This window comes from Camelina sativa, chromosome 17 (genome assembly GCF_000633955.1).
Source record: "Camelina sativa cultivar DH55 chromosome 17, Cs, whole genome shotgun sequence".
Classification (NCBI taxonomy): Eukaryota; Viridiplantae; Streptophyta; class Magnoliopsida; order Brassicales; family Brassicaceae; genus Camelina; species Camelina sativa.
Genome location: NC_025701.1, coordinates 19,478,783 through 19,504,232, shown reverse-complemented (window position 1 = coordinate 19,504,232; position 25,450 = coordinate 19,478,783). Strand labels below are relative to the sequence as shown.

General features: G+C 40.0%; 4 protein-coding genes across 4 annotated transcripts; all 4 read right to left on the bottom strand.

The window, feature by feature from the left end:
- Window positions 270–2,204, bottom strand: LOC104759638 (putative F-box protein At1g33020). The gene is made up of 2 exons (XM_010482546.1): window positions 720–2,204; window positions 270–375 (listed from the first exon to the last, which is right to left on the bottom strand). Exons 1-2 carry the CDS (start codon window positions 2,168–2,170, stop codon window positions 270–272), a joined length of 1,557 nt encoding a protein of 518 aa, XP_010480848.1. The 5' UTR covers window positions 2,171–2,204.
- LOC109129914 (uncharacterized mitochondrial protein AtMg00810-like) lies at window positions 15,674–16,240 on the bottom strand. The gene has a single exon (XM_019238956.1). The coding sequence runs from the start codon at window positions 16,238–16,240 to the stop codon at window positions 15,674–15,676; it is 567 nt and encodes a 188-aa protein (XP_019094501.1).
- LOC104759636 lies at window positions 18,316–19,623 on the bottom strand. The gene is made up of 3 exons (XM_010482545.1): window positions 18,934–19,623; window positions 18,509–18,740; window positions 18,316–18,362 (listed from the first exon to the last, which is right to left on the bottom strand). The coding sequence occupies exons 1-3, from the start codon at window positions 19,621–19,623 to the stop codon at window positions 18,316–18,318; spliced, it is 969 nt and encodes a 322-aa protein (XP_010480847.1).
- On the bottom strand, window positions 21,967–23,634 carry LOC104757664 (50S ribosomal protein L11, chloroplastic). Its single transcript, XM_010480415.1, has 4 exons — window positions 23,329–23,634; window positions 23,059–23,231; window positions 22,800–22,863; window positions 21,967–22,374 (listed from the first exon to the last, which is right to left on the bottom strand). Exons 1-4 carry the CDS (start codon window positions 23,546–23,548, stop codon window positions 22,163–22,165), a joined length of 669 nt encoding a protein of 222 aa, XP_010478717.1. The 5' UTR covers window positions 23,549–23,634; the 3' UTR covers window positions 21,967–22,162.

Genomic DNA, 25,450 nt, shown 5'->3' with positions numbered 1-25,450 from the left:
CTGAACACGGTGAGCCATGAGCGGTCTATGGCTAAGCTCATCTTGCTAATTACTTGACATGAACAAAGATGAAGGTGGCTCGTTGGCTCCGTTCGTGAAATTGTTCAGGAATCAGTATAGTGATTGATATGTGGTAAAATCAATAACAACATCTTAACACCGTTATCCGAAGATCTCAACAGCATTGCCCTGTTGTTGTGTTTATCGATTCATTATGATTTTAAGGTACAACCGTAAAGATTATGTTCTCCAAATAGGCCTAATTCCATTCAACAACTCTCACGGCGGTTGAATTGGTCGGACGAGATTGATGAATAATATAAAGACAACTTCAGCCACGGCTCTGACTTGACCATAAAAACTTGATTTCTTAGAATATAAAAAACTTAATTGCTTATAAGAACTTGTTTGATAACTTGATCATGTTTACAGAAAGAATACAAACTTGTATCAAATAGTGAGCATTTTAGCTGTCTTGGGGGTCAAGAAACGTACAAGGTTCTTGTTGCAGGTGAACAACCGCCATCACACGATGACCTTATGTTGAAGTCCTCAGTTGATGATCTTTTCTAGTCAATGCTGTTGTGCTCATAGGGTATACGCTTATGTTCTCTTCTGGGGGTGGGATAATAAATGTTGCAGCATATAAGACAAACACGATAACCAGAAAAAAACAATATGCTACGCCAACAGAGTGACAAAAGCCCATGCGAAACCTTTGAGAAGTGTCACATTCATAGGTTTTGACAACTGTGACTTCATCAACCTCTAGAGGACACTTAGCTTCAAATTTGCTAATGCTCTCAAATAAACGACGACTCTGTCGCGGGGGAGCAGTAGTAAATTCATCATCGTCATCTAAAAGATGCAAAGCATTAAATTTATTAATACTCTCAAACGAAGGACGATCTTGTAGCCGGTGAGCAATGGTCCTTACATGATGATGAACCTTTCTAGACAATGCTTCTGTGCTCGTGGGGTTAGGTTTCTGCTCTGGTGGTGGGCTTATAGATGTTGCAACATATGTTTTCTTCATAATATTAAAACTAAGATCCTCTACATGGTCTACAAAGGCGTAAACTGGATCCCGCTGGGTAAACACTTCATGGTTACCAAGGATTGCAACGCGTTGGAGAATGTTCCTTTCGGGATTTAAGTAGAAAACATAAAACGGAGTAGACGTTATGGTGCCCAAAAAAACAATATCACCTTTACCAGTAACTCCAGCAACAGAAAAATAGTAGGAATCACATAATTGATCCTTCGGCAAAGTGTAGACATATTTGGACCATTCTTGTTTCTCGGCAGGCTCTAGAACCCACATACACAAGTTGGTATGCCTTTGACCAGTGTACTCACACTTCCAATTCCAATTCCAAATAATCCCACCTAATTTACCCTTATAGTTGATCAATTCTGGTAATTTATCATAAAAGCATTTTGCGTCAATAAACTTAAATTTCTCAGATCTAACATCAAAGCAAACAATCAACAAAGACGGTGTTCCATCAATTGGTTCAGCAAAGTAACACAAAACCCCATTGACGCATATCTCTTTCCCTATAGGCTCAGAATGGGCTAAGGGACATTGGATCTTCCTCCACTTCATTTTTCTAGTTCCTAATGTCAGAACATGGTGTACGCATCCATGACTCATGCGCAATACCTTGAATTGTTTGTCAATCGGATCAAACCCTAAAAGGCTTCTTATCTCTTTGTACGTTACCAGTTGTAAGATGGAATATTGTCCCGTGATAGGGTTACATATAACCCGCAGCGGAGCCGTACCCTCCTTTTGGATCCGAATATTAGGAAAATAGATCAAACTAGAAACATAGCTACAATTGTACTGGCTTATGTCTTTAGAAAACTTCATATGAAAATCGGCGGCGGCTATTACAAGAGACGACGACTTCTCATAAAGATTATTATGATCAGGCTGAGGCGATGAGAAGAAGAGCCACTCATCCTTTCTTCTGACCCTAAATAAGAGACGTGGATGATCCGTGGACTTGGTCAAGAACAACTCAGTGAAATATGGACGGACAAGTGTGGACCTCCATAGCTTCGACACGCAACAACACCTCCCGACTGATTTTGCAGACAATCTCGAGAATATCTCGAGAACGAGATCAATCGGGATGGAATCTAAATTTTCTCCTCTATTCATTATCTGTTCGAAACTCTATACCAGGAATTCAGGGAAATTGCTTAGCCTCTACGCTAAACCTCATTCTCCTTAATTGATAACATCATTACAACAACATGTTTTTAGTGTTTGAGTTTTAACCTGTTAAACAGTACACAACATTAGTTCACATTGTCTAAGGCAGCCTTAATCAACATAGCCCAATTAGTTGGGCCTTGACATGTTTCTGGCCCAGTTGGCCTCTTCTTACCTTCTTCAACAACACAAAACATAGGACTTTCTCTTCTTCCCTTTGAACGGTTTAAAGAAACTTCCCGAGACAATCGGAATATACAAAAAGTAAAGCGATGACGATCGTTACCAGTATCCGCCATTGAACTGAAAAGAATCGAATTGACTCCGTCATTTATCAAAGTCCACAGATTTTTCCAGTGTATATATCTCTCTCTCCAACAACAACGAAGACAAACTTCCCCCAAGTTCATCATTTTCAGATGATACCCATGTGTTTCTACTAAATTCTAAAATCTCCTCAAAGGTTTTGTAAAAGTACAATATAACCCAATTTTTTTAAAATTGGAAATTAACTTGATGCAATTAATGAAGCAACAACGAAGCTCTTTGTGTATGTTTAAAGGTCAATTGACAAAAATAGCACAAATTTAGGTTTTTGTTCCAAAGTTGACACTGACTCTTAAAAATGATAAAATAGCACAAAATTAAAATGAAAGAGTTTTGGGTCAACAAAAGCTAGAGTCCAGCAATTTTTTTCTCAAAAAATTCTCAAAGCTCAAGAGATCACTTTCTCGAAATCGCATCTTCTTCCGTCGCCAAGAGATCTGATACGGCGGTGGTTAGCATATGATCACCGTTTTACCGGTGTATGTCGTCGCTGCTATATTGTTGTCTCGCTTCGTCCCGCCGTTTCGTGCTCTCAATCGTTTGAATCGCGTCGCTTTATATACTATCTTCTCAATTTTGCCAACAGATCTAATACAAGCAACTATAAACGCTTTGTCTCGTCGTGGTTAGAAATTAAAGGTAACCACCATTCTCTCAACATATTTTGATTTGCGCTTCTTTATCGCTGTGTTTATTTGTGTCTAATTTTGAATTTTTTTTAAACCTAAATCAATTGGATGCAAAATTAAGAAAATTCTTGTGGGTTATTCCGAAAATTAAGTAAATTTCTACTATTCTCCTTCTATTGTAGAAATTGTGAGATTTTATGTGTGATTATGTGTTTGATTTCGTGTAAATTGATAGGGTGAAATTTGAAATGATTGTGTGTGAAACAAAAATCGAAACAATTTGGGTGAAAAATTCAGTAGATTCTTATGATTTTCTAGTAAAAATATATTCTAAATTGTGGGTTACATTGTGGATGATAGTTTTGTTGAGTGGATGATAGTTTTGTTGAGTACAATGGGGATTATAGTTTTGGGGATGATAGTCATGGCCAAGAGCGGATTGATGTAACAAAGAGGATGATAGTTTTGTTGAGTACAATGGCGATGCTAGAGTCTGATGCTAGTTTTTTAAAATTCATGAAAGCATCTATATAATTTAGGATCACTTTCCTGACACGACGATATGTGTTTCTTCTTTTTGTGTTTATATGTTGCAGGATATGGGTGATTCTTTCCCTACAGATATCAAACTTCTTGAACTTTGTTTCAACATTGGAGAGGAACCGAGATCAGACGTAAAGATAAACCAGTTTCCAATCAACGATGGCATCACAAAAGTGAAAAGCATCCTCTCGGTTGCAGAGTATGAGATACAGTGATAAATTGTGATGGTGAAGTGTTTTTATACGGTTGATATCATCTTCAACCAGATCTTTGTGTGTGGCTTTATACGTGCTGTCACGCATTCCATTTTGGTGAAGAAGATTTGCAAGAAAGGGAAACTTGATGGTGCTGAAGCTTTTATCCATGCTTCTGCTCCCAATGATCATGCTGGATGCGATTCTGGTTTAGGCATTTTGGTCAATGCTCTATGTTCCAAACGAAAATTTCAAGAAGCTACTAAGTTAATTAGATGATATCAAAGTGGTGGTGGTGGTGTAGAGATGGCAGAGGAGGTGACTGAGAGACATAGTGAAAGTATAATGAAGGCTAGGTTCTTTGGTTTTGAGTTTCTTAGGTAGTTTGTTTGATCTTGTTGTTGTATATTTAAGGCTAGCTTCTTTGCTATGGTTTCATCTTTACATTCAGGAAGGATTCCCAGGTATTTAGGAAGATTTTATCAAATTTTAGGAAGACCATCATGGAAAAATAATTCACGAAAGATTTCATAAAAAATCATGAAGACTTTCATGAACATATTTACTGTTACAGGTTCTCTTAAATTTCACGAAAATTCACATTCAAATACAAAATTGTTAAATGATCATAAAACATTCAGGAAGGATTCTCAGATATTTCAGAAGGTTTTATCGAATTTCAGAAAGGTCTCTTCATGGAAAAAAAATTCATGAATGATTTCTTAAAAATTCATGAAGACTTTCATGAATATATTTACTATTATATGTTCTCTTTAATTTCAATGAAAAAAATCAAGAAGTAGGATGATCATAAGGCCTTCCCCAACGAAGAGTTTTAAGAGGGTATGTAACTCAAAAGAAGGAAAAAAATAAATCAAAAAACTAAGAGGCTCTCCTATTTAGTATACTGAATTTGAGAATAAGAGACTGTACGTGTCAATTATTTGTTGGCCAAAAAAACTCTCGACTATTTTCTCTTTCTCCTCTCTCTCTTTGTCTACGAAGATATTGAAAAATCAGAAGAGATATCTCTGAAAAATCGATTGAAAGCTCGGTTTGAGTGATTCAATTTCTTGTGACCTCCGGCGATGCATGTAATCTGAGAACAAAGGGGGAGGAGCTTGAGACCAGAGACGCTGAGCATGCAGTGGTGGAGCCAGGTCGATTTATATTTATCAGGGTCATGATAAAATCTTAACTAAATCACCAACGAAGCTGCGGATGAAGCCAATGGGTCCTCAGAATAACAAGAAGAAAGAAGGATCCAAGTCTAACATTAACTCTTCAAGAACTTCTCCATCTCGTCTTCAGATTTCAGATGACACCGAGTTCTCCAAGAACAGCTTGTTAGATTCTCAATCTTATTCTGACGACGACGACCACAATGGTTTTTTCTCTCTCTCTCCTCTTCCGTATCACAGTTTGATCATGTAATTAGCTTAATTCTCTGGTCTTTGCTCTGTTCTTTGGCTAAAGTTTGTGTTTTTTTCACCTGTTCTTTTCGTCTCTCTGCTATACGTTACAATTGAAGTCTTTAGCTCGATTTAACTCCGGAACTTGGGCTAAAAAGTTTATGTTGTTGGATAATTCCAACTTGTGGAAGAAGCTATCTCCTAGGAAGTTGCCAAAAGAGATAGAATAGGAAAAGGAAAAGTTCCTAAGATTAATAAATTGTAATATGTTAATTCTAATAGGTTTAGGAAAATAAGAAACCTATAAATATAAGAGTCTATGGAGAGGTGTTCCATAAGACTTGAGAGAGAGATTTAGTTTTTGAGAGAGTTTTCTAAATCAATAATATAAGAGACGTGTTCTTATATCTTCAAGCTCTTTGTTCTTAGATTTGGTATCAAAGCTAAGGTTGTAGCTCAGATCAAGGTTGTGAAGGAGAAGCTGTTCATAACCAAGTATGGGGGACGACTCAAATTCGTTGCCGCGAACCAAGGACCTTGGATCACCATCCATCCAATGTCCGATGTTAACATCGACAAACTATACCGTTTGGTTGATGCGTATGAGAATCACGCTTCGAGTTAGCGAGGTGTGGGAGACTATTGATCCTGGATCCACCGATCAGAAGATGAACGACGTTGCAACTGCTCTACTGTTCCAATCCATCCCCGAGTCACTCATCCTGCAAGTTGGAGATCAAGGTTCGGCTAAATCCCTATGGGAAGCCATACGAGCACGTCACCAAGGTGCGGAACGTGTGAAGGAAGCAAGGCTTCAAACCCTACTTGCAGATCTTGATCGAGTAACGATGAATGATACCGACTCCGTTGATGACTTTGCTGGCAAGATCTCAGGCCTAGCATCGCAGTCAGCTTCTTTGGGAGAGATCATTGACGAATCAAAGTTGGTAAAGAAGTTCTTACAAGGACTCCCAAGACACAAATATATTCATATCGTTGCATCGTTGGAACAAGTCTTAGACTTGAAGAAAACCGGTTTTGGAGACATAGTTGGTCGCATAAAAGCTTATGAAGAGCGTGTAGGGGAGGAGACCCGGAGTGAAGACCAAGCAAAACTTATGTTCTCTAATTCAAACAATCAAGGAAACTACGGTGGATATCAAGGAAACAGAGGAGGCTATAACAGAGGAGGTTATGGTCGAAGAGGAGGCAGTCGAGGAGGATATGGTCGTGGTGGATATGGTCGAGGTGGTTTTGGTCGTGGTAACTACAGTGGAGATAATTCTGGCAGAGGCAGAGGACGAGGAAGGTTCAATGGCCAGAATCGTGGAGGAGATACTACAGAGCAAGTACAGAACCAGAACCAAAACATGAATCAAAACCAGAAGAAAGATCTATCCAAAATAATTTGTTGGAGATGCGATAAACCGGGTCACTACGCATCTTCATGTCAAGCGAAAGAAGTTGCACATCAAGAGACAAATTTGAATGAAACTCATGAAGCTGATGCACTTTACGTTCATGAGGTGGTGTTCTTGAACGAGGATAAGGTGTTTCCCAAGAACTATGATACTAACAGTGAGAGTATATGGTATCTTGACAACGGTGCTAGCAACCACATGACGGGAAAGAAAGAATTCTTTTCAAGCCTAGATATGAACATCACAGGGAAGGTTAAGTTTGGTGATGGTTCGTTTGTCAATATTGTTGGAAAGGGATCGATTGTATTTGTGGGAAAAACGGGTGAGAGGCGATCACTCAAGGAGATTTACTATATTCCCGACTTGAAGTACAACATTATCAGTCTAGGATAAGCGACTGAATTTGGATGTGAAGTGAACATGAAGGGAGACATGTTAACTTTAAGCGATCCTGCTGGGCGGTTGTTGGTAAGAGTCACGAGATCTTCAAACCGCTTGTACAAGACGTCAATGGAGGTTGAGTATCCTAAGTGTCTTTATATCCAAGATAATGACACTACTCTAACATGGCATGCACGGCTGGGACATGTAAGTGTTGGAGTGATGAACAATATGGTGAGACAGGGAATGGTTGTTGGAATGCCACAATCTGTTCATGAGAAGAATGTGTGCACTGCGTGTTTAGTCGGAAAACAGACCAGAGCTGTGTTTCCTACTTCAACATCCTTTCGAGCAGCTTAAGCTTTGGAGCTGATTCATGGTGATTTGTGTGGACCAATCTCTCCACCGACACCAGCTAACAACCGGTATGTCTTCGTCCTTATTGATGATTTTTCGAGATACATGTGGACAATGCTATTGAAGGAGAAAAGCGAGGCTTTCGATCGGTTTAAAAGGTTTAAGGAAGGAATTGAGAAGCAGACAGGTTTGTCTATCAAAACCTTTCGCACCGATAGGGGAGGAGAGTTCACCTCGCTTGAGTTCAACCGGTTCTGTGAAGGAAATGGAGTCTCTAGACATTTAACTGCACCATATACTCCTCAACAAAATGGTGTAGTTGAAAGAAGAAACCGCACATTAATGGAGATGACAAGAAGCTTGCTTAAGGCTATGAATCTGCCGAATGAACTATGGGGAGAGGCCGTACGTCATTCAACATATCTGATTAATCGAGTTCCTACCAAAGCTTTAGCGGGTCAGACTCCATATGAAAGTTTCACGACGAGAAAACCTAACATCGAGCATCTACGAGTGTTTGGCTGTGTTGCTTATGCTAAGATCATTGGACCACATCTTAAGAAGTTAGATGACAGGTCGAGAACTTTGATCAATCTAGGGACAGAACCAGGTTCGAAAGCTAATAGGCTGTATGATCCAGTTACAAGGAAAGTGTTTGTAAGCAGAGACGTCGTGTTCGACGAGACAAAAGTTTGGGATTGGTCGATTGCAAAAAACCAAACCAATGGAGAACCAGGAAGGTTTGAACTATCTCGTGGTGGGTTTGTAGAAGAAGGAAACGAAGAGGAGAACAATCACGATGACAATGTCGAGTATCATGAACCGGATCGAGAACCTGCAAACCAAGAAGAAGAGATAGAAGATGAACAAAACGTGGATCAAGTAGGTGAAAATCAGCAAGTTGTCACAAGATATGGACGTGTTATCAACAAACCTCGATACCTCAATGATTATGTACTACTAGCTGAACTAGAGAGTGAACAACTTCTACTTACCATAGATGGTGAACCAGAGTCTGTTTCTGAAGCATTAAGTTTGCAAGAGTGGGTTAAAGCGATGAAGGCTGAGCTGGAGTCTATCGCTAGAAATAAAACCTGGGAGCTAGTTGAGAAGCCGGATGGTGTCAAACCAATAGGGTTGAAGTGGGTGTATAAAATCAAGAAGAAATTGGATGGATCATTGAACAAGTTCAAGGCAAGACTTGTAGCAAAAGGTTATGTACAACAACAAGGAGTAGACTTTGAAGAAGCATTTGCACCTGTAGCTCGAATTGAAACTATTCGACTACTCATTGCTATTGCAGCTTCAAAGGGATGGGAGATTCATCACCTTGATGTGAAAACCGCATTCTTGAATGGTGACTTAAACAAGCTGGTTTATGTGTGCCAACCCGAAGGCTTTGTTAAGGGAGGACAAGAGGATCGAGTGTACAGACTACATAAGGCGTTGTATGGTCTACGTCAAGCTCCAAGAGCTTGGAACGTGAAGCTTGATCATGTTCTGAAGAAGATGAGTTTTAAGAGATGCATCCAGGAACCTACTGTGTATCTTAAGAGCGACAAGAAAGAAAGACTGGTGGTGGCAATCTATGTTGATGACTTGTTTGTGACAGGAACTTCACAGAAAGTCATTGAACAATTCAAAAGGGATATGTCAAGAGAGTTTGAGATGTCAGATCTCGGCAAGTTGACATATTATCTTGGTATTGAAGTAGTACAAGGAGTAGATGGGATAAGAATAAAACAAGAAGGTTATGCTCGAGGTAATCTTGTCGATACTAAGATGGATTCGTGCAACTCAGCGCACATACCAATGGAGCCTGGTATGGAGATATCAAAGGCTGAGAAACAACCTGAGATTGATGCCACAAGATATAGAAGAACAATCGGGTGTTTGAGGTATCTGCTTCATACACGACCCGATTTGGCTTTTGCTGTAGGAGTTTTAAGCCGGTATATGTAGAGTCCAAGAGTAGTACACGGACAAGCTCTCAAACATTTGTTAAGGTATGTGAAAGGAACTACCAACTTAGGCTTGTTCTACAAGCGAGATGGGTTGAGTAAGGTTGTTGGTTACAGAGACAGCAGTTACAAGGCTGATATCAATGATGGAAGATGTACGGGAGGTCATGTGTTCTATCTTGGTTCATCTTTAATCACTTGGACCTCACAGAAACAACAAACAGTGGCGATGTCATCATGTGAAGCGGAGTTTATGGCAGCTACAGAAGCAGCAAAGCAAGCCATATGGTTGAAGGAGCTGCTAAGAGAAATACNGCTGCTAAGAGAGATACTTAGTCTAGATAAGAAGATCTTACTAAGGATTGACAACAAGTCAGCCATATCTCTAAGTAAGAATCCAGTGTTTCATGGAAGGAGTAAGCACATACTCACAAAGTACCATTTCATTCGTGAGAGTGTGGAGAATGATCAGATTGAAGTAGAGCATGTTCCTGGTGATGAACAGAAGGCGGACATCCTTACTAAGCCACTAGCAAGAATCAAGTTCAAAGAAATGAGGAACCTGATCGGAGTACAAGAGATTGAAGCACACGAAGTTCAAGTTGGAATTAAGGGGGAGAATGTTGGATAATTCCAACTTGTGGAAGAAGCTATCTCCTAGGAAGTTGCCAAAAGAGATAGAATAGGAAAAGGAAAAGTTCCTAAGATTAATAAATTGTAATATGTTAATTCTAATAGGTTTAGGAAAATAAGAAACCTATAAATATAAGAGTCTATGGAGAGGTGTTCCATAAGACTTGAGAGAGAGATTTAGTTTTTGAGAGAGTTTTCTAAATCAATAATATAAGAGAGGTGTTCTTATATCTTCAAGCTCTTTGTTCTTAGATTTGGTATCAGAGCTAAGGTTGTAGCTCAGATCAAGGTCCCTTTAAACTTCAGATGTGGGACTTGGATTGTATCCAACATATGTCTTTGCTATGTTCTGTTTTGGTCCTCAACACTTGGCAAAAGCTCGTGTCTTTGTTCTGTTTTGGTCCTGAAAACTTTGCTTAAGCTTGTGTCTTTGCTCTGTTCTTGGATAAAGTTTGTGTCTTTGACCTCTTCTTTGTTTGGTTTCGCTGTTCTATATTACAATTTGAAGTCTTTTCATCGATTTAACTCCTGAATTTGGCTAAAATTTGTTTCTTTGCTCTGTTCTTGTAGTGTGTTACGTCTAGTGGCGGTTACAACTACGGATGTTGAAGTAGCTAAACTTCCAAATGAGCCAGTTTTGGATCTGACCGAGTGCGATAATCAAGCGTCAAGACACCGTTCTGATGGTGTTGTGAAGGAACACGATCAACCGAGACCGCAACAATACAGAAAAGGGGACTTGAGTATGGCTTCTCACATGATGAGACCTCAAGAAGATGAGAACCTTGATTATGACAGTAAAGCTAGCTCTTCAAGCTTCGAGTTTCACCGAGCTCGTGGCGAGCGTTCGAATCAGAATCATGGCTCAAGAGCTTACCCTTCGAGACAAATGCCATCCAAATGGAATGATGCTGAGAAGTGGATAATGAGCAGACAGAACATGGTGATGAGGAAGAACAATCAAGGAGTTCAAACCTAACATGGTATAACCCTCTAGATCTATTGCTTTTGGTTCTCGATTTGGTGATTAGATTAGAATTTGGTTTGGTTTCGGATTGATAGAAGTTTGTGATTTTGGATTGATAAAGCTCTACTATTTTCTGTTACTTTCATGTTTTGTCAATGCAGACATTACATTAGAGATTATCCAACTCAGTGAGGTCTCTTATTGCTGCAATTGACAAAATTTTACTGATGAAAAAAGAGTTGCAGAGAGTGGAATCTTCTGGTAAAGCTTTTGCATCCGCAGGTTGTCCTCCAACAAAGCTTTTAGCTGATGTTCAGCTGCTTGATGATCTCATTTCTGTTTGGTTGCATTGGTGAATCTGACGTTTATGTGTCATGAACTTATGATTGTGCATGTAGAATTGATTGAAACAAAACTTATTAGCATTCTCTGTTTTGATTCTGAAGACATAGAGAGGCTGCATTGTTGATTTAGATTGTGCTTTTTTAAGACTACAATAGTGAATAGATCTGTACAAGTGTATTTTCTGTGTTTGTTGGTTGTGATTTACAGAAAAAAAAAATTCAAATTAAGAGACTCAAAATTAAAACCCACCATTGGAGGAGAAATTTTAGTTAAGATTCCCAAAATTCTTAGTCTACTAAAAGTACATAATATATTACTTAAAAATTTTAAGAGGCTCAAAAATATAACCCCCCATTGGGGTTGCCCTAATACATCCAAGTAAAAATTGTTAAATGATCATAAAACATTCAGGAAGGATTCTCATATATTTAGGAAGACTTTACCCAATTCAGGAAGACCTTCATAGAAAAATAATTTCATGACAAATTTCATAAAAATTCATGAAGACTTCATGAACATATTTACTGTTACAGGTTCTCTTTAACTTCAAAAAAATTCAAGAAGTAGGATGATCATAATACATTCAAGTGCAAACTCTTGACGAATATAAGTATTATACAGATTTTACAAATGATCCATTGATGTGACTCGCTTCACCGTCGTGTTCAACTTTGGCTATGTACTATGCTTCTTGTCTATCATTTCTCCATGAAGTTGTCATATTCGATGGCCTTGTTCTTTCCATCAATTTTGTCAAACTTAGACACCTCAGCTCATGTAGATATATTATGTCCCTCATGTCCTTCTCAGACCTCTCAAAAATAGACTAAACCATTCCCAAAACAAACCACATGAGGGAACTTCCAAACAATGTTGCTATGTTATATCACTAGCAGAACCCCAAATAGATTCATGAAAACATTTAAACTTACACTGCACTTCTAAAGACTATAGGAAAGTGCAGTAAACCTCTTTGGTCCTCAACATGGAGACTTATCAAGTTAGTACAAGACAATAATTCAAAACTAGGCTAGCAAGAAAAATGAATGTAACTATAATGATTATTTATAATTTTAACTAGAACTAAAATAATGAAACCAAGAGATTCAATAAGATGATAGACATGGTAATAGAAATAAAAACTGATGATATGCCTGCCCCTAAGTATGAATCTTTTGAGTTTTGCATCTTAGGCAAATAATGAAATGAATAGATTAGAGAAATCATACAAATCACATCCTAAGTGTCTTGGTTTAAAGAGAGTAAGTATCATATAAAAGAACAAACATTGGTATCTAGAAGATCTGCTCCTCCTAAATCAATGATACAATCCTTAGTGTTTTTTACTAAATCTTGTCTACCAAAGAATCTCTCGAGCAAGGCACCATATCTGTCAAAAAATTTAAAGACCACCTAGCTTAAAATTCATCATCTAGTTCAAATCAACACTTAAATTCATAATTTTCATCAATAAAAAGGATATCAAAATCACAATGTACTAAATTCATGAAGGATTTGGCTTCCATCAACTTCCACAAGCCAATCAGTGTTATTGAAGCATTTGCAGTTTCTATCACACACACCAGTTTCTATTTCTCTACAATGAGATTTCCAGTTTGAAATTGGTACCTGAGGGTGTTGATCTTGGTAAGAAGAGATGATTGGAACCGTCAATTTCTCTCAATTGGTACATAACAGTGTCAATCTTGGCCACCGAAGGTGAAACAGATCCATCCCTGCAACTCTGTTCGCCGTCGCGTTCAGGTTCGTCTCTATACTACGCTTCTCCTTCATCAATTCTCTAAATTGACCTGTCAAAGTTTTGATTTTCTTCCTTTGTCGTTATAGTGACCGCCTTTGGAAGTAACCCAACAATTTCAAACTCAGAAATCGAAGAAGAAGAAAGAGAAATTGAAAGATAAGCCAACAGATTTTGTACCTGATTGAAGCTTCACGGGAAAATCTGAGATCAGAAATGAAGATCTCTGATCGGAAAATTCATCAAGCTTCGCCGGAGAAAAATGTAAGAGAGATCGGGTTTTGATTTTTTTGAGTTTTTTTAAATAATAATATTTCTCTCTATTAATTACTAAATATTAAGAAATGTTAGTTTTGGAACATTCCAGCATGTGTGCTAGTTTTGGAACAAAAACCCAAATGTGTACCATTCTAGGGTATTTCTCATGTTTAAAAGTACTCCTAGTCTGATTAACGTTAAAATACTTGATCTAACGAATTTACCCTCAGGACAAAGAAAAGGAAATATTGTATGCCAGTTTAAATCTACCTGAGACTTTGTCTTCGTGAATTTCCTTGGGATCAAAGGAAGTAGCTTCCTTTTATTTCCTTTTTCTGAAGTCTCTTACCGTCTATATATAATTTGGAGTGGGTATCAAATATACAATACGACTAAAGCCCCTCTCTCTCTCTCTCTATTTTTCCATAATCTGATATCTTGTGTTGAGTTTTAATAACCCTAGCTAGCTTACAACGTTTTGGAGCATTCAATTCAACAGACGAATACTTGATTGAAGAAGATGATGAAGATTGCGATTGCAACAGAGGAGAGATTATCTGATCTTCACCGTTTGGCATATTCTGCAATTAGAGCTGCGAATTCACATGAGGATGATCGCTGCTTTGATATTCTACGATACATGAAGCAGAGCTTGAATCTCTCTGTCAAAGATCTTTGTCATTCCAATGCGATCCCTCTGTTGGCGAGTCTGAGAGATCATGAAAACCCTAAGTTGCGAATGGAAGCTAATCTCTGTTCAAATCATGGATGAAGACTCTTTTTTACTCCAACGGACGAAACTCTTCTACTTGCAACAAACCTCCATCTAGGTCTCAGGAAAAAACCGCAGAGATTAAACAAATTGATGATGGTGATCGCAAGTCCTTTTCAGTTCAGGCAAAGAAACGTCGACGTCTGGTGAAATTATCTGACTTGAGGGACAACAACAATACTACCATATCATCTATTCCAATTTCCAACCAAGATTCATCTAAAACAACACAAGCCTGATGCTTCTGTTCAAGTATTGGACAAGACAGATGATCAGAGATCTAAGCCTCTTGAAACGAGAGAGATTCAACACAAGCCTGAAGAAGATTGCAATAAGACTATCGCAGCAAGGTCTCTACCAATGAAGCTTTCTGAAACCCCTATATCCAAGGCTCATGAAACGGGAAAAACTAAGCACAAGCCTGGCGTTTGCAAGTCTGTTTTACCAACATCAAGAACAACTCTCCAGATAAAGAAGAAGAAGCAGGCGCCTTTGAAAGATTCTCAAAACCTTAAACACTGTCCAGCCTTGAAGAAGAACTCAACAGAGATGTTGGAACTCTTCGATATCACCAAAAAAAAACAGCGGATGTGGCCAAAGCAAAGGGACTTCTAGCGGCTAAAGCAGAGGCATCAATCTGTGTAGACACTCTCTCATTACTCATAGAATTTTGCATCAGCACAACTGCTACTGAAACAAGACGGATCATGCTAAGGCTTGAGAGTCTTACAAAACACAAAGATAGAAAGATCTGCAATTCTGCATCAGCGCTTCTTCACAGTTGGATATAGGTTCTGAATGTTTCTTATCTTACTAAGAATGAGTTATACACATATATATAGTACAAGGAAAGTCTAGGGTTTAATAATAATTACAAGTAGATCCCTAAGTTCTATTGATATATACTGATCTCCTATACACCCCCTCAAGATGGAGGGAGCTTGATGACTCCAATCTTGAAACAAGCTTCGTGGAACCGGGCGCGTGGTAGTGGTTTGGTGAGAGTATCCTGCCAACTGATCATGAGTAGAAACATGTGAAATAGGAAGTTGGTTGGACTGAATTTGAGTTCGTATGAAATGGTAGTCAAGAGCGATGTGCTTCATTCGGGAATGGAAGACCGGATTTGCACAGAGGTACGTAGCACCAACATTATCACAATAGATGACATGAGCAGATGGGAGGTTCAAGCGCAGTTCAGAATACAAGGAACACAGCCAACAAAGTTTGGCCGCAGTGTTAGCGACAGCTCTATACTCAGCTTCAGTCGAAGAACGAGCAACACCGGTCTGCTTTTTGGAGGACCAAGAGATTGGATTGCGACCAAGGTAAATAACATAGCCATTTGTAGAGATATAATCATCAATATCTCCCGCCCAATCCGCATCAGAGAAGCCGTGTAGTTTAACAGGAGACGTTGAAAAATAGTGGAGTGAGCTAGGAGAAGAGGCATGAAGATAAATACCATGAGTCGTGGTACCCGCAAGATATCAGAGTACTTGTTTTGCAGCTTGCCAATGATCCTGAGTCGGGCGATGCATGAACTGAGACAGGCGACTCACAACATAAGAGATATCAGGTCGAGTGAATGAAAGGTATTGAAGGCTACCCACAACAGAGCGGTATTTAGATGGATCATCAAGAAGAGCACCACTTGTGAGTGTGAGTTTTGGTGAGGTTGGTAAAGGCGTAGAAACAGGCTTTGCATCAGACATGTTGGTCTTGAGGAGGAGGTCATTGATGTATTTACGCTGCATGAGATGCATTCTGCGTTTGGACCGAGAGACTTCAATACCAAGGAAGTAATGAAGATCAACAAGATCCTTGATGGAGAAACGATCTGCAAAGGCAGTGAGGACAACATCAACGGTGGGTGAATGACTTCCCGTGACGATGATATCTTCAACGTAGACAAGGACATATGTGAGGTTAGAGCCTGAGCCTTGAATAAACAAGGACGCATCTGCGAGAGAGTTAGTAAAACCAGAATCAAGAAGATGTTGTTTAAGAGCCATATACCAAGCGCGAGGAGCTTGCTTAAGACCGTAGACAGACATAGTGGGGTCGATCCTTGTCAACAAATCCCGGCGGTTGAAACATGTAAACCTCTTCAGTGAGGTCACCCTGAAGAAAAACATTGTTAACATCAAGCTGCTTGATGACCCAATTCTTCTTCACTGCAACATCAAGGACAGCGCGGATAGTTGTAGACTTGATTACAGGACTAAAAGTGTCAGCATAGTCTTTGCCATATTGTTGATGAAATCCTTTAGCAACCAAGCGTGCTTTGTACCGATCAAGTGATCCATCAGCTAGAAATTTTGTGGTGAACACCCACTTGCAACCGACTATATTTTATTTGACATCATGAGGCACCAGATACCATGTGAAGTTGCCCGTTAGAGCATCGTACTCAACCAAACACGCCCGTCCCCAAAACGGATCCTTAAGAGCTTGAACTATTCTTTTTGTTTCCGGAGATAAGGAGTTGTGAACTGTTGCATGTAGACCAAATTTTGGGTTGGGTTTGCTAATATTATTTTTGGATCGAGTTTGCATTTTGTGGTGATTTTGCGGTGGTTCAATATTTTGTGTTTGGCTCTGTGGTCGTGTGGAAACAGCTTGGCGTGGTGGGTGGTTTTGTGGTGGTTGAAGCTGAGTTGTGGGTTGCAACTCATTTTGTGGTCGAGCAGTGGGCTCAAGAGGACGAGGGTGAGTCTGAGTTGTGGGATTCAACTCATTTTCATGAGGACCAGTAGGCTCCGGAGACACTGAGGGAGAGGAAGAAGATGAAGAAGTAATAGAGATAGAGGACGATACATGTTGGTGAGGAGACGATGGCAGGTGAGGATCTGTAGAGGGGGGTCCATTACTCGTTGTCGGGGAGGCAGGCGAACTTTGGCGAGCTGGAGACTGATCATGAGCTCGAGTAGTGAGTAATGGTCCAGTAGAAGGAGCCACAGTTTTGTCACGTCGTTGATATGTAAACATTACAGGAGGTCTCGACAATGGTAGCGAGGGAGAAACAAAGGTATTAGCAATCGGTGATGACGATGGTGATGGCCGAGAAGGTGGTGACTATGGTGGGATCACTGGCGATGACGTCACCGGAGGCAGAGCCGGAAGCATTTGCAAGGGAGATGAGCTCGAGTATGATGGTGTTTCATTTGCATTTTGCGGCATCGTTTGTCGAAACGGAAAAGTATGTTCCACAAATTGAACGTGACGTAAAGTATAGATGCTACCAGAGGAAATGTGGAGGCAGTAGTATGCACTCTGCGTGAGAGAGTAACCAAGGAAGACAAAACCAAGAGAGCGAGCATCGAGTTTGTGATTCGTGTAGGGTCGTAGCCAAGGGAAGCATAAGCAGCCAAACACCCGTAGCTTCTCATAGTTTGGACTGGTTTGAAAGAGCTTCTGAAACAGTGATTGGAGACCAAGAACAAGTGTGGGCATCCTGTTGATAAGAAATACTGCAGTGGCAAATTCATATGGCCAGTGATCCTTGGGTAAGTTTGCTGTCGACATGAGTGTGAGACTTGTCTCCACAATGTGGCGATGTTTCCTTTCTGATAAACCGTTATGTTCTGGTTTATGAGGCGGTGAAGTGAGATGAGTGATTCCATGAGTCGAGAGTAGTTGCCGCAAAGCTATAAATTCGCCCCCATTATCCGAGAATAATGTCCCTATCCGTGTGTGAAATCGATTTTCAACTAAAGCCTTGAACGTAGAAAACACGGTTTTAACATCAGATTTGCGTTGAAGAGGATACAACCATGTGTATCGAGTGTAATGCTCAACAAGAACAAGATAGTATATGTAGTTTTGAGTAGAAAGGATTGGAGAGGTCCAAACATCTGTGAAAACATATTCAAGAGGATATGTGGAGGTGATTGAAGACTGTGTAAAAGGTAATTTGTGACTTTTATTGATAAGACAATCTGAGCAACATAAGTGTTTTGAAGCAGAAGAAACAACAGGAAGGGAAAAAGTAGAAACAATAGTGTTTAGAATTGGAGGAGAAGGGTGACCCAATCGTGAATGCCACGAGAGAAGACTTGTTCTTGGACCCGACGAGGATAACATGGCCATAGCCATCGGTTGTGTCAGCGGCCACACATACAACTCTTGATCAGTTTTGCCTTGGAGTAATGGGACCCCCGTAGTCAGATCCTTCACCTGAAAGAACGCAGGAAAGAAATGAACAGATACTTGGTTAGCGTTACAAAGGCGATATACAGAAATGAGATTTCGATGTATATCAGGAACACATAAGACTTTATCCAACTTTAAAGATCGAGTTTGAGTAGGAAGAAGAATGGAACCAGTATGTGTAATAGGCATGGTAGAGCCATCAGCAATGGTCAGATCGTCACCACCATTGTAGGGTTGGTGCAAGGAGAGATTTTTGAGGTCGGAAGTGATATGATGTGTTGCTCCAGAGTCGAGAACAGCGGCGACATTGGCACGGGGTTGCCACGGCGTAAACGGACTGGAGTTGCTAGAGGTAGCAGACTGCATGGAGAGAAGTTGATGACAGCGCCGAGCGCTGTGTCCCTGTGTGTGGAATAGTTGACACTTGCCCAAGTAGGGTCTTGAAGACCGATTGTTGGTGTTGCGGTTGTTGTTGCTGTTATAGGACTGCCAGTTGTTGTTATTGTTGTTGTTGAGATCGGAAGCGGTTGTTGTTCCTGTTGTTGTTGTTGTTGTTGTGGTAGGAGTTGTTGTTGTTGTTGGGACGATGTTGTACCATATTAGCAGAGATGGAAAATGGAGCTGGAGTGGCAGCAGCAACGGCAAGGAGCCTTGCTTCACGATTACGCAAGCGCTCATGAACATCAGCGATGGTTGGTGGAGAGCCCTTGCCCTCGATCTGGTCGACAACCGGTTTGAAGTCTTCTAGAAGACCTTCAAGAATCTTCTCAATTTGATCCTCATGATCCATAGGTTTACCAAGTGCAGCTAATTCATCAAAACGTATAACAAGGCCACGAACATATTCATCAATGGTTTTATTTCCCTTAGTCCATACCTTGAGTTGAGTGCGGATGCCTTGAACATGTCCACGACTTGGTTTGGCAAAGGTAGAAGCAAGGGTTTCCCATACTTCAGCAGTCGTGGTGGCGCGCGAGACCAGAGGTTGAACAGATGGAGACATAGCTCCAAGCAAGGAGCTAAACAAGAGGCGATCTTGACGTTTCCAGATGACGAAATATGGATTGGGGATAGAGATGGTTCCAGTGGTGACCGTAGGAGGAGGGGCAATGGTGGATCCGTCAAGGTATCCAGCAAGTTCATAACCATCAACCAAAGCGTGGATCTGAAGACTCCACATTAAGTAGTTGGTATCGGTGAGTTTGGTGACATTGCCAGTGTTGACAATGAAGAGCGGAGTGGTTCCGTTTGTGATGACTTCACCTGTCGATGGAGAGGTAGTCATGGTGGCGGCGTTGTGTTTAGAAAAATTTTAGGGTTATTTTGATCGTAGGCTCTGATACCATATAGGTTCCGAATGTTTCTTATCTTATTAAGAATGAGTTATACACATATATATAGTACAAGGAAAGTCTAGGATTTAATAATAATTACAAGTAGATCCCTATGTTCTATTGATATATACAGAAAATTAAGGATCAACAACATTGATATGTGTGTAAAACTCAAGGATAATGTCATTAGCAAAAAGACAATGGTCAGATATATTAGTAGACTTGTGAGACTTGACAGCTTTGGTTGTTTATTTCTTTTGGTAAATTAGACTAGTGTAGTCACCACTTAAATTCCATTACTCAAAAGCTGTGAGTTGGGAATATGTAGTAAGGATATTTCACTATTTCTCTTTGTATGGTTCAACTCGAGTGTGTTTTTCTTCTGTTAATATATATAACATTGAAATTGGAGTTTTTCTTCTGTAGCCGAGAGACATACTAAAGTTTTCTTTGTTATAAGACAAAGTATCAAACAAAATGTGTAATAAAGGAACTTGTTCATTACAAGACAACTTTCCTCAAGAGGAAGACCACCAAAATCCTCCATTCCCTTCAACGGAGTCCTTTAGAATAGTCCCTGAGAGTTGGTTTCTTGACAGCTCCTTACCATTGGACAAAAAACAGAGGAATATGGCTGACTTGTGAAGGCATTGTTCGATAAGTTTGGGAATAACCGATGCCTTCAACAACAGACCAATGTTCATGAATTTGTGTTTCCAGAAAGATCAATGGTGGTCTATAGTAATTAGAAATCTTTATTCAATGGACTTCATATATTACAAAATGCGTATGCCAAAAAAATCAAACGGGAACAGTCATCTCCGCCACATCTCTGTTCCTCATCTTCTCTCGAAATCTCTTCAAGAGTCAAGACACTTGCCTTTAGATTCAGGAACCAAAAGAGTGAAAACAATCCCAAAGAAATTAATAGCACCAAGCATCAGCAACGAGTTCGTTGAATACAAATTGTAAAGACTATTACAATAGTCAATAACTGTTCATTAATGTTTCTAAAAAGCATTGGCTTTATTGTTTCATTGGTTTTTGGATTCAATTTCCATCTCTTATACTTTTAATCATTGATGTTTCTTTCAGGCCAAGCTACATCGTTAACTCACCAAACGGCAAGTATGCTTCTTGGTTTAGCATTAGAGTTCTGATATGGCATGTGGAAATTTACTGTGAGAATAAATATCTACGGATTGTGAAGCCACCTTGATGATTAAATCCAAACTCTTCTTTTGGCTTTGTTGAGAAGAGTTTGAAAGAAAGGCTGGTTCAAAAGTAAGGAATTGACACAATGTCATTGTAACTCTGCTTCTTCTTCTGGTTTTCTCCCAATGTACATTGAAAGAAACCCTTTTGGTGATGATTTTAGTCGCAACGCTTGACACATTAATCACTCTAACCTTGTATGTAAACAGCATGCAGTATGCCTTCATCCATGTCGTATAGCACGTGCTACAAGCGATCCTCAATATCTTAGAGGCTTAGAGCTTCTTCTTGAACATGAAGTGATCCTCAATATCCTCTGCATCGTAAAATCCACTAGTCTTTTTCATACTCATCAAATGGTATGTAGACAAAAAAAAACATACAAGAAGTTAAAACGATAAAATCTGTAGCCATTTATAGTTGAGACAAAATGAAATAATTTCTTGATTCTTCTAAGATTTTTATGTATTGCATAAACGAAGTAATTGCTACGGAAATTTCATTGGAGAAAGGTGTAAATTGACGAAATCAAGTGAAAGTTTAAGATGATTGTTTAGGTTATAAAACTGAGTAGAAATTTGCAAAATCAAGTGATTATGAAAAACAAAATTAGCAAGTGGAGCGCTCAGAGTTAAGGAAGGATATGGGACGCATATGTGAGAATGACAAAGCTGTTGGCTTTATAACCACAAATAGCTTCATCTGCTAAAGAGACACAGACCAATGATCATGGCGGCTCAGGTTTCTTCTTGGACATTGAACAATCTTGTATGTCCTCACGACATTAAAGATCGATCAACCTCTACGAAGAAACCCTCAACCGCCGTACTCTTCTGGCTCATCTTCATGGCAGTTGAAGTTGTTGGTGGCATAAAAGCCATCAGTCTCACAATTCTTGCATATGCGGCTCATCAAGATTAAATGTAGAAGAAACTTTGGTTTGCCTAGAGACTAGAGTGGAAACAATAATCTCTTTACTTGAAGGTCATTGCCATTATATAATCCCTTCTCGTTGACTTGTTTCCTATACAATCACAATCTTTACATGCCTTACCAATTCTTGAGACTGTAACCATTCATGCTTTTCAAATGTTGCACCTGCTAATTTCATTTTTGATAACAAATACACATACACAATACACACGATACACATGTTGTACCAAAACACTGATTTATGCAAAACAATCATTAGATCGAACTCTCTTAAGCATCATGTTGGAAATTACATTTTGAAAGGAGTAAGGCATTATCGAATAGAAACTACCATGCAGGCTTTTACAACAAAACTGCTTTCTTTTTGGGTTCAAGAACTGGAGGGTCAATGTCTATCCCCATGTTAGCTGCAGTTCCTGCAATGATTCTCATAGCGGATTCAATGGTCGTGCAGTTCAGGTCAGGCAGCTTCTCTGCTGCAATTGTTCGCAGCTGATCGATTGTGATCACCCCAACTTTATCTTGCTGTGGATCTTTTGATCCCTTCTCAACACCTATTTCCAAAACTCAACAAATGTCAAACATCACAAAACTCCCAGGAAAAGACACAAAATGAGTAGACTAGAGATGCCACATCTCATACATGATATATTCAGAAACCTACATCACAAACATGATAATCTTTCCAATAACTATATCTTTGAGTAGAAGCTCAAGTAATGATCTGATGAAACTCGAAACAAAACAGAAATAGTGTAGCTAGCACACCTCAAGTTAAATTGATTCTATATTGAGAGGACAACATCACAAGTATGAATGATTTTGTTCTTGTACCATGCTATAAATTAGAATCTCTATAGTTGACAAAGGAGCAGAAGTAATATTCAACCATGCCATATAATCATTTCTACATAGGCAAACCTATTTATCAAAATGCACAATCATTGGTCACAAGTCACAAGGCACATTAAAAGAATACCTGCAGCCTTAAGCAACAAAACCGAAGCAGGTGGGGTTTTGAGGATAAACGTGAAGCTCTTATCCTGCAACCATACATATAAACTCCATGAAACGACCTCATAGAGCTATAAATCAGAGACAAATCACCATTCTAAAGCCACTCAATCACAAGTTGCAACACTTGAAAACCCAGCTTTGATGACAAATTACCACAATGTTACTCTTCTCTACCTTAATCAAACCTTAATCAAGATTGTAGTAAAAGAGCATAAACTCACATCGAAGACAGTGATTTCGACAGGAATGATATAACCAGCTTTATCAGCGGTTCTTGCATTGTAATCCTTGCAAAAAGCCATAATGTTAACTCCCTTCGAACCAAGCGCCGGACCGACCGGTGGCGCCGGGGTTGCCTTCCCCGCCTCTAAAGCCAGTTTAATAACCCCCACAACTGCAAAAAAAATCCCAACACAACAACCTCTCAATTAAGCCGAAGGAAGTAAGAGAATTTATAGGTTTTAAGGAAATGGGTAGTTAAAAGATTGAACCTTTTTTAGCTTTGCCTCCGGGTTTAGGTGGAGCCATGGCGATAACAGTGAGAAACCTCGGGGATGAAGAGAGAAGTGGAGACTGTTTCTTTCCCAGAAACTGAACCGAAACATTTGCTTTAGATGATAATTTAGCTGAAAGAGAATGTGAGAGTTTAGAGTTGGGATGTAGAGAAGACGAGGTTGAGCTGCAAAGGGTTGATAGAGTAGAAGACGCCATTGATTCTCACTGTGAAGGAAGGAAGGTGAGTGAAGAAAGCTGAAGGCGAGTTCACAGGATAGTCGTCTCCGGGGAAAAAATCCTATCCACTTTTGAGTTCTTGCTTTATGGGCTTAATGGGCTTTAACAAATAAGGCCTAAAATCCAGTACATTGACTTTTGCGTGCTCTATAAATAATGTTTATATAATTAAACTAGCAATTGACCCGCGCTACGCGCGATAGTTAGATTAAGGTGTATTCTAGGTTTTGTTGTGTATTATTTGTTTTTTTGTTACGTAAAGCCATATTTACGTTTGTTGTTGTATTTGATTTTGGTTGCTATATTTAAGAGTATTTACGTCGTTTTATATATTGTTTTCGTTTATGTTGTTTATTTTTTGGTCTTCTATTTTGTATATTGACGTTTGTTCATAGGAAGTTTTGTGTAGGTTTTAAAATAATATGTGTTTAATAGCAGTCACCTCAATCGATGTTTCATACTCTGCAGTAGATATTGCAGGAGTAGTACTGATGTGACCCGCGGACGCGGCTATGGATCGATGGAGGAGTGTGTCTTCGGTCAAGTCAGAATCGGTGGGACTTTCCTCGACCAAGCTTCAAGGATTCGAATCCAGAGAGGATTCAAACGACAGAAACGAGAGTTGAGGAGGTTCCAACGAACGGTTCGTGAAAACGGTCGTGAAGCCTTCTCGGACGTACGGACGCGGCGGAACGGATACGGCTAATGGCAGGACTCGGTGGGAAACGGAGGTGGAAGCGACGCGAGATGGTACTGGGAAGTCTCAAGGACTGATGGTAAAGAACTCGAGGCTGGCGAAGTGGATTCGATGATAGACTCGAGAGCTGGCGGAAGAGAACTCGAGGTTGGGACGGTGGGACGAAAGAGATGGGCGATGGAATAGAGGTGGTTTGATGCGACGACACAAGAGGGTTGGCTCTCCTCTTGATACGGTCAACTAAGAGATTACAAACCCGGTTTGTGAATCTCTTAGGGTTTCTCAAGAGCCAAGTCCCGGACTTAGGCTAAGGAGAGAGGTGAGACAAGAACAAAGAATCTCTCTTTGTGAAAATTTCTATTTCTTTCAAGTCTGATTTTTACAATGAGGGTTGATGCCTTTATATAGTGAGGCTTACATAAGGAGACTCTAAAAACCCTAGGGACGTGGCCATGATCTAAACCATACACATGGCCAAAAAGCAAAAGCAAAGATAAAACNCAAACGACAGAAACGAGAGTTGAGGAGGTTCCAACGAACGGTTCGTGAAAACGGTCGTGAAGCCTTCTCGGACGTACGGACGCGGCGGAACGGATACGGCTAATGGCAGGACTCGGTGGGAAACGGAGGTGGAAGCGACGCGAGATGGTACTGGGAAGTCTCAAGGACTGATGGTAAAGAACTCGAGGCTGGCGAAGTGGAATCGATGATAGACTCGAGAGCTGGCGGAAGAGAACTCGAGGTTGGGACGGTGGGACGAAAGAGATGGGCGATGGAATAGAGGTGGTTTGATGCGACGACACAAGAGGGTTGGCTCTCCTCTTGATACGGTCAACTAAGAGATTACAAACCCGGTTTGTGAATCTCTTAGGGTTTCTCAAGAGCCAAGTCCCGGACTTAGGCTAAGGAGAGGGGTGAGACAAGAACAAAGAATCTCTCTTTGTGAAAATTTCTATTTCTTTCAAGCCTGATTTTTACAATGAGGGTTGGTGCCTTTATATAGTGAGGCTTACATAAGGAGACTCTAAAAACCCTAGGGACGTGGCCATGATCTAAACCATACACATGGCCAAAAAGCAAAAGCAAAGATAAAGCAAAGCAAAGACCAATCTAACGGTCATAGAGGGATCTAGAAGAAATTCAAAAGAAAAGAAGGGAAGGGGATAGGGTGGCCACGTCATTGG

What these genes read in the sequence shown, in the direction of transcription:
- LOC104757664 (XM_010480415.1), bottom strand. Translation starts at nt 23,548, where the DNA reads ATGGCGTCTTCTACTCTATCAACCCTTTGCAGCTCAACCTCGTCTTCT. An exon ending in CGGAGGCAAAGCTAAAAAAG is followed by an intron (nt 23,232 to 23,328) that starts GTTCAATCTTTT and finishes TTTTTTTTGCAG; the next exon opens with TTGTGGGGGTTATTAAACTG. An exon ending in TTTGTTGCTTAAGGCTGCAG is followed by an intron (nt 22,375 to 22,799) that starts GTATTCTTTTAA and finishes TTTTGGAAATAG; the next exon opens with GTGTTGAGAAGGGATCAAAA.
- LOC109129914 (XM_019238956.1), bottom strand. Translation starts at nt 16,240, where the DNA reads ATGTCTGTCTACGGTCTTAAGCAAGCTCCTCGCGCTTGGTATATGGCT.
- LOC104759636 (XM_010482545.1), bottom strand. Translation starts at nt 19,623, where the DNA reads ATGACTACCTCTCCATCGACAGGTGAAGTCATCACAAACGGAACCACT. An exon ending in TTTCCATCTCTGCTAATATG is followed by an intron (nt 18,741 to 18,933) that starts GTACAACATCGT and finishes TTCCACACACAG; the next exon opens with GGACACAGCGCTCGGCGCTG. An exon ending in CATGCCTATTACACATACTG is followed by an intron (nt 18,363 to 18,508) that starts GTTCCATTCTTC and finishes GCGTTCTTTCAG; the next exon opens with GTGAAGGATCTGACTACGGG.
- LOC104759638 (XM_010482546.1), bottom strand. Translation starts at nt 2,170, where the DNA reads ATGAATAGAGGAGAAAATTTAGATTCCATCCCGATTGATCTCGTTCTC. An exon ending in TATGAATGTGACACTTCTCA is followed by an intron (nt 376 to 719) that starts AAGGTTTCGCAT and finishes AGTTTTTTATAT; the next exon opens with TCTAAGAAATCAAGTTTTTA.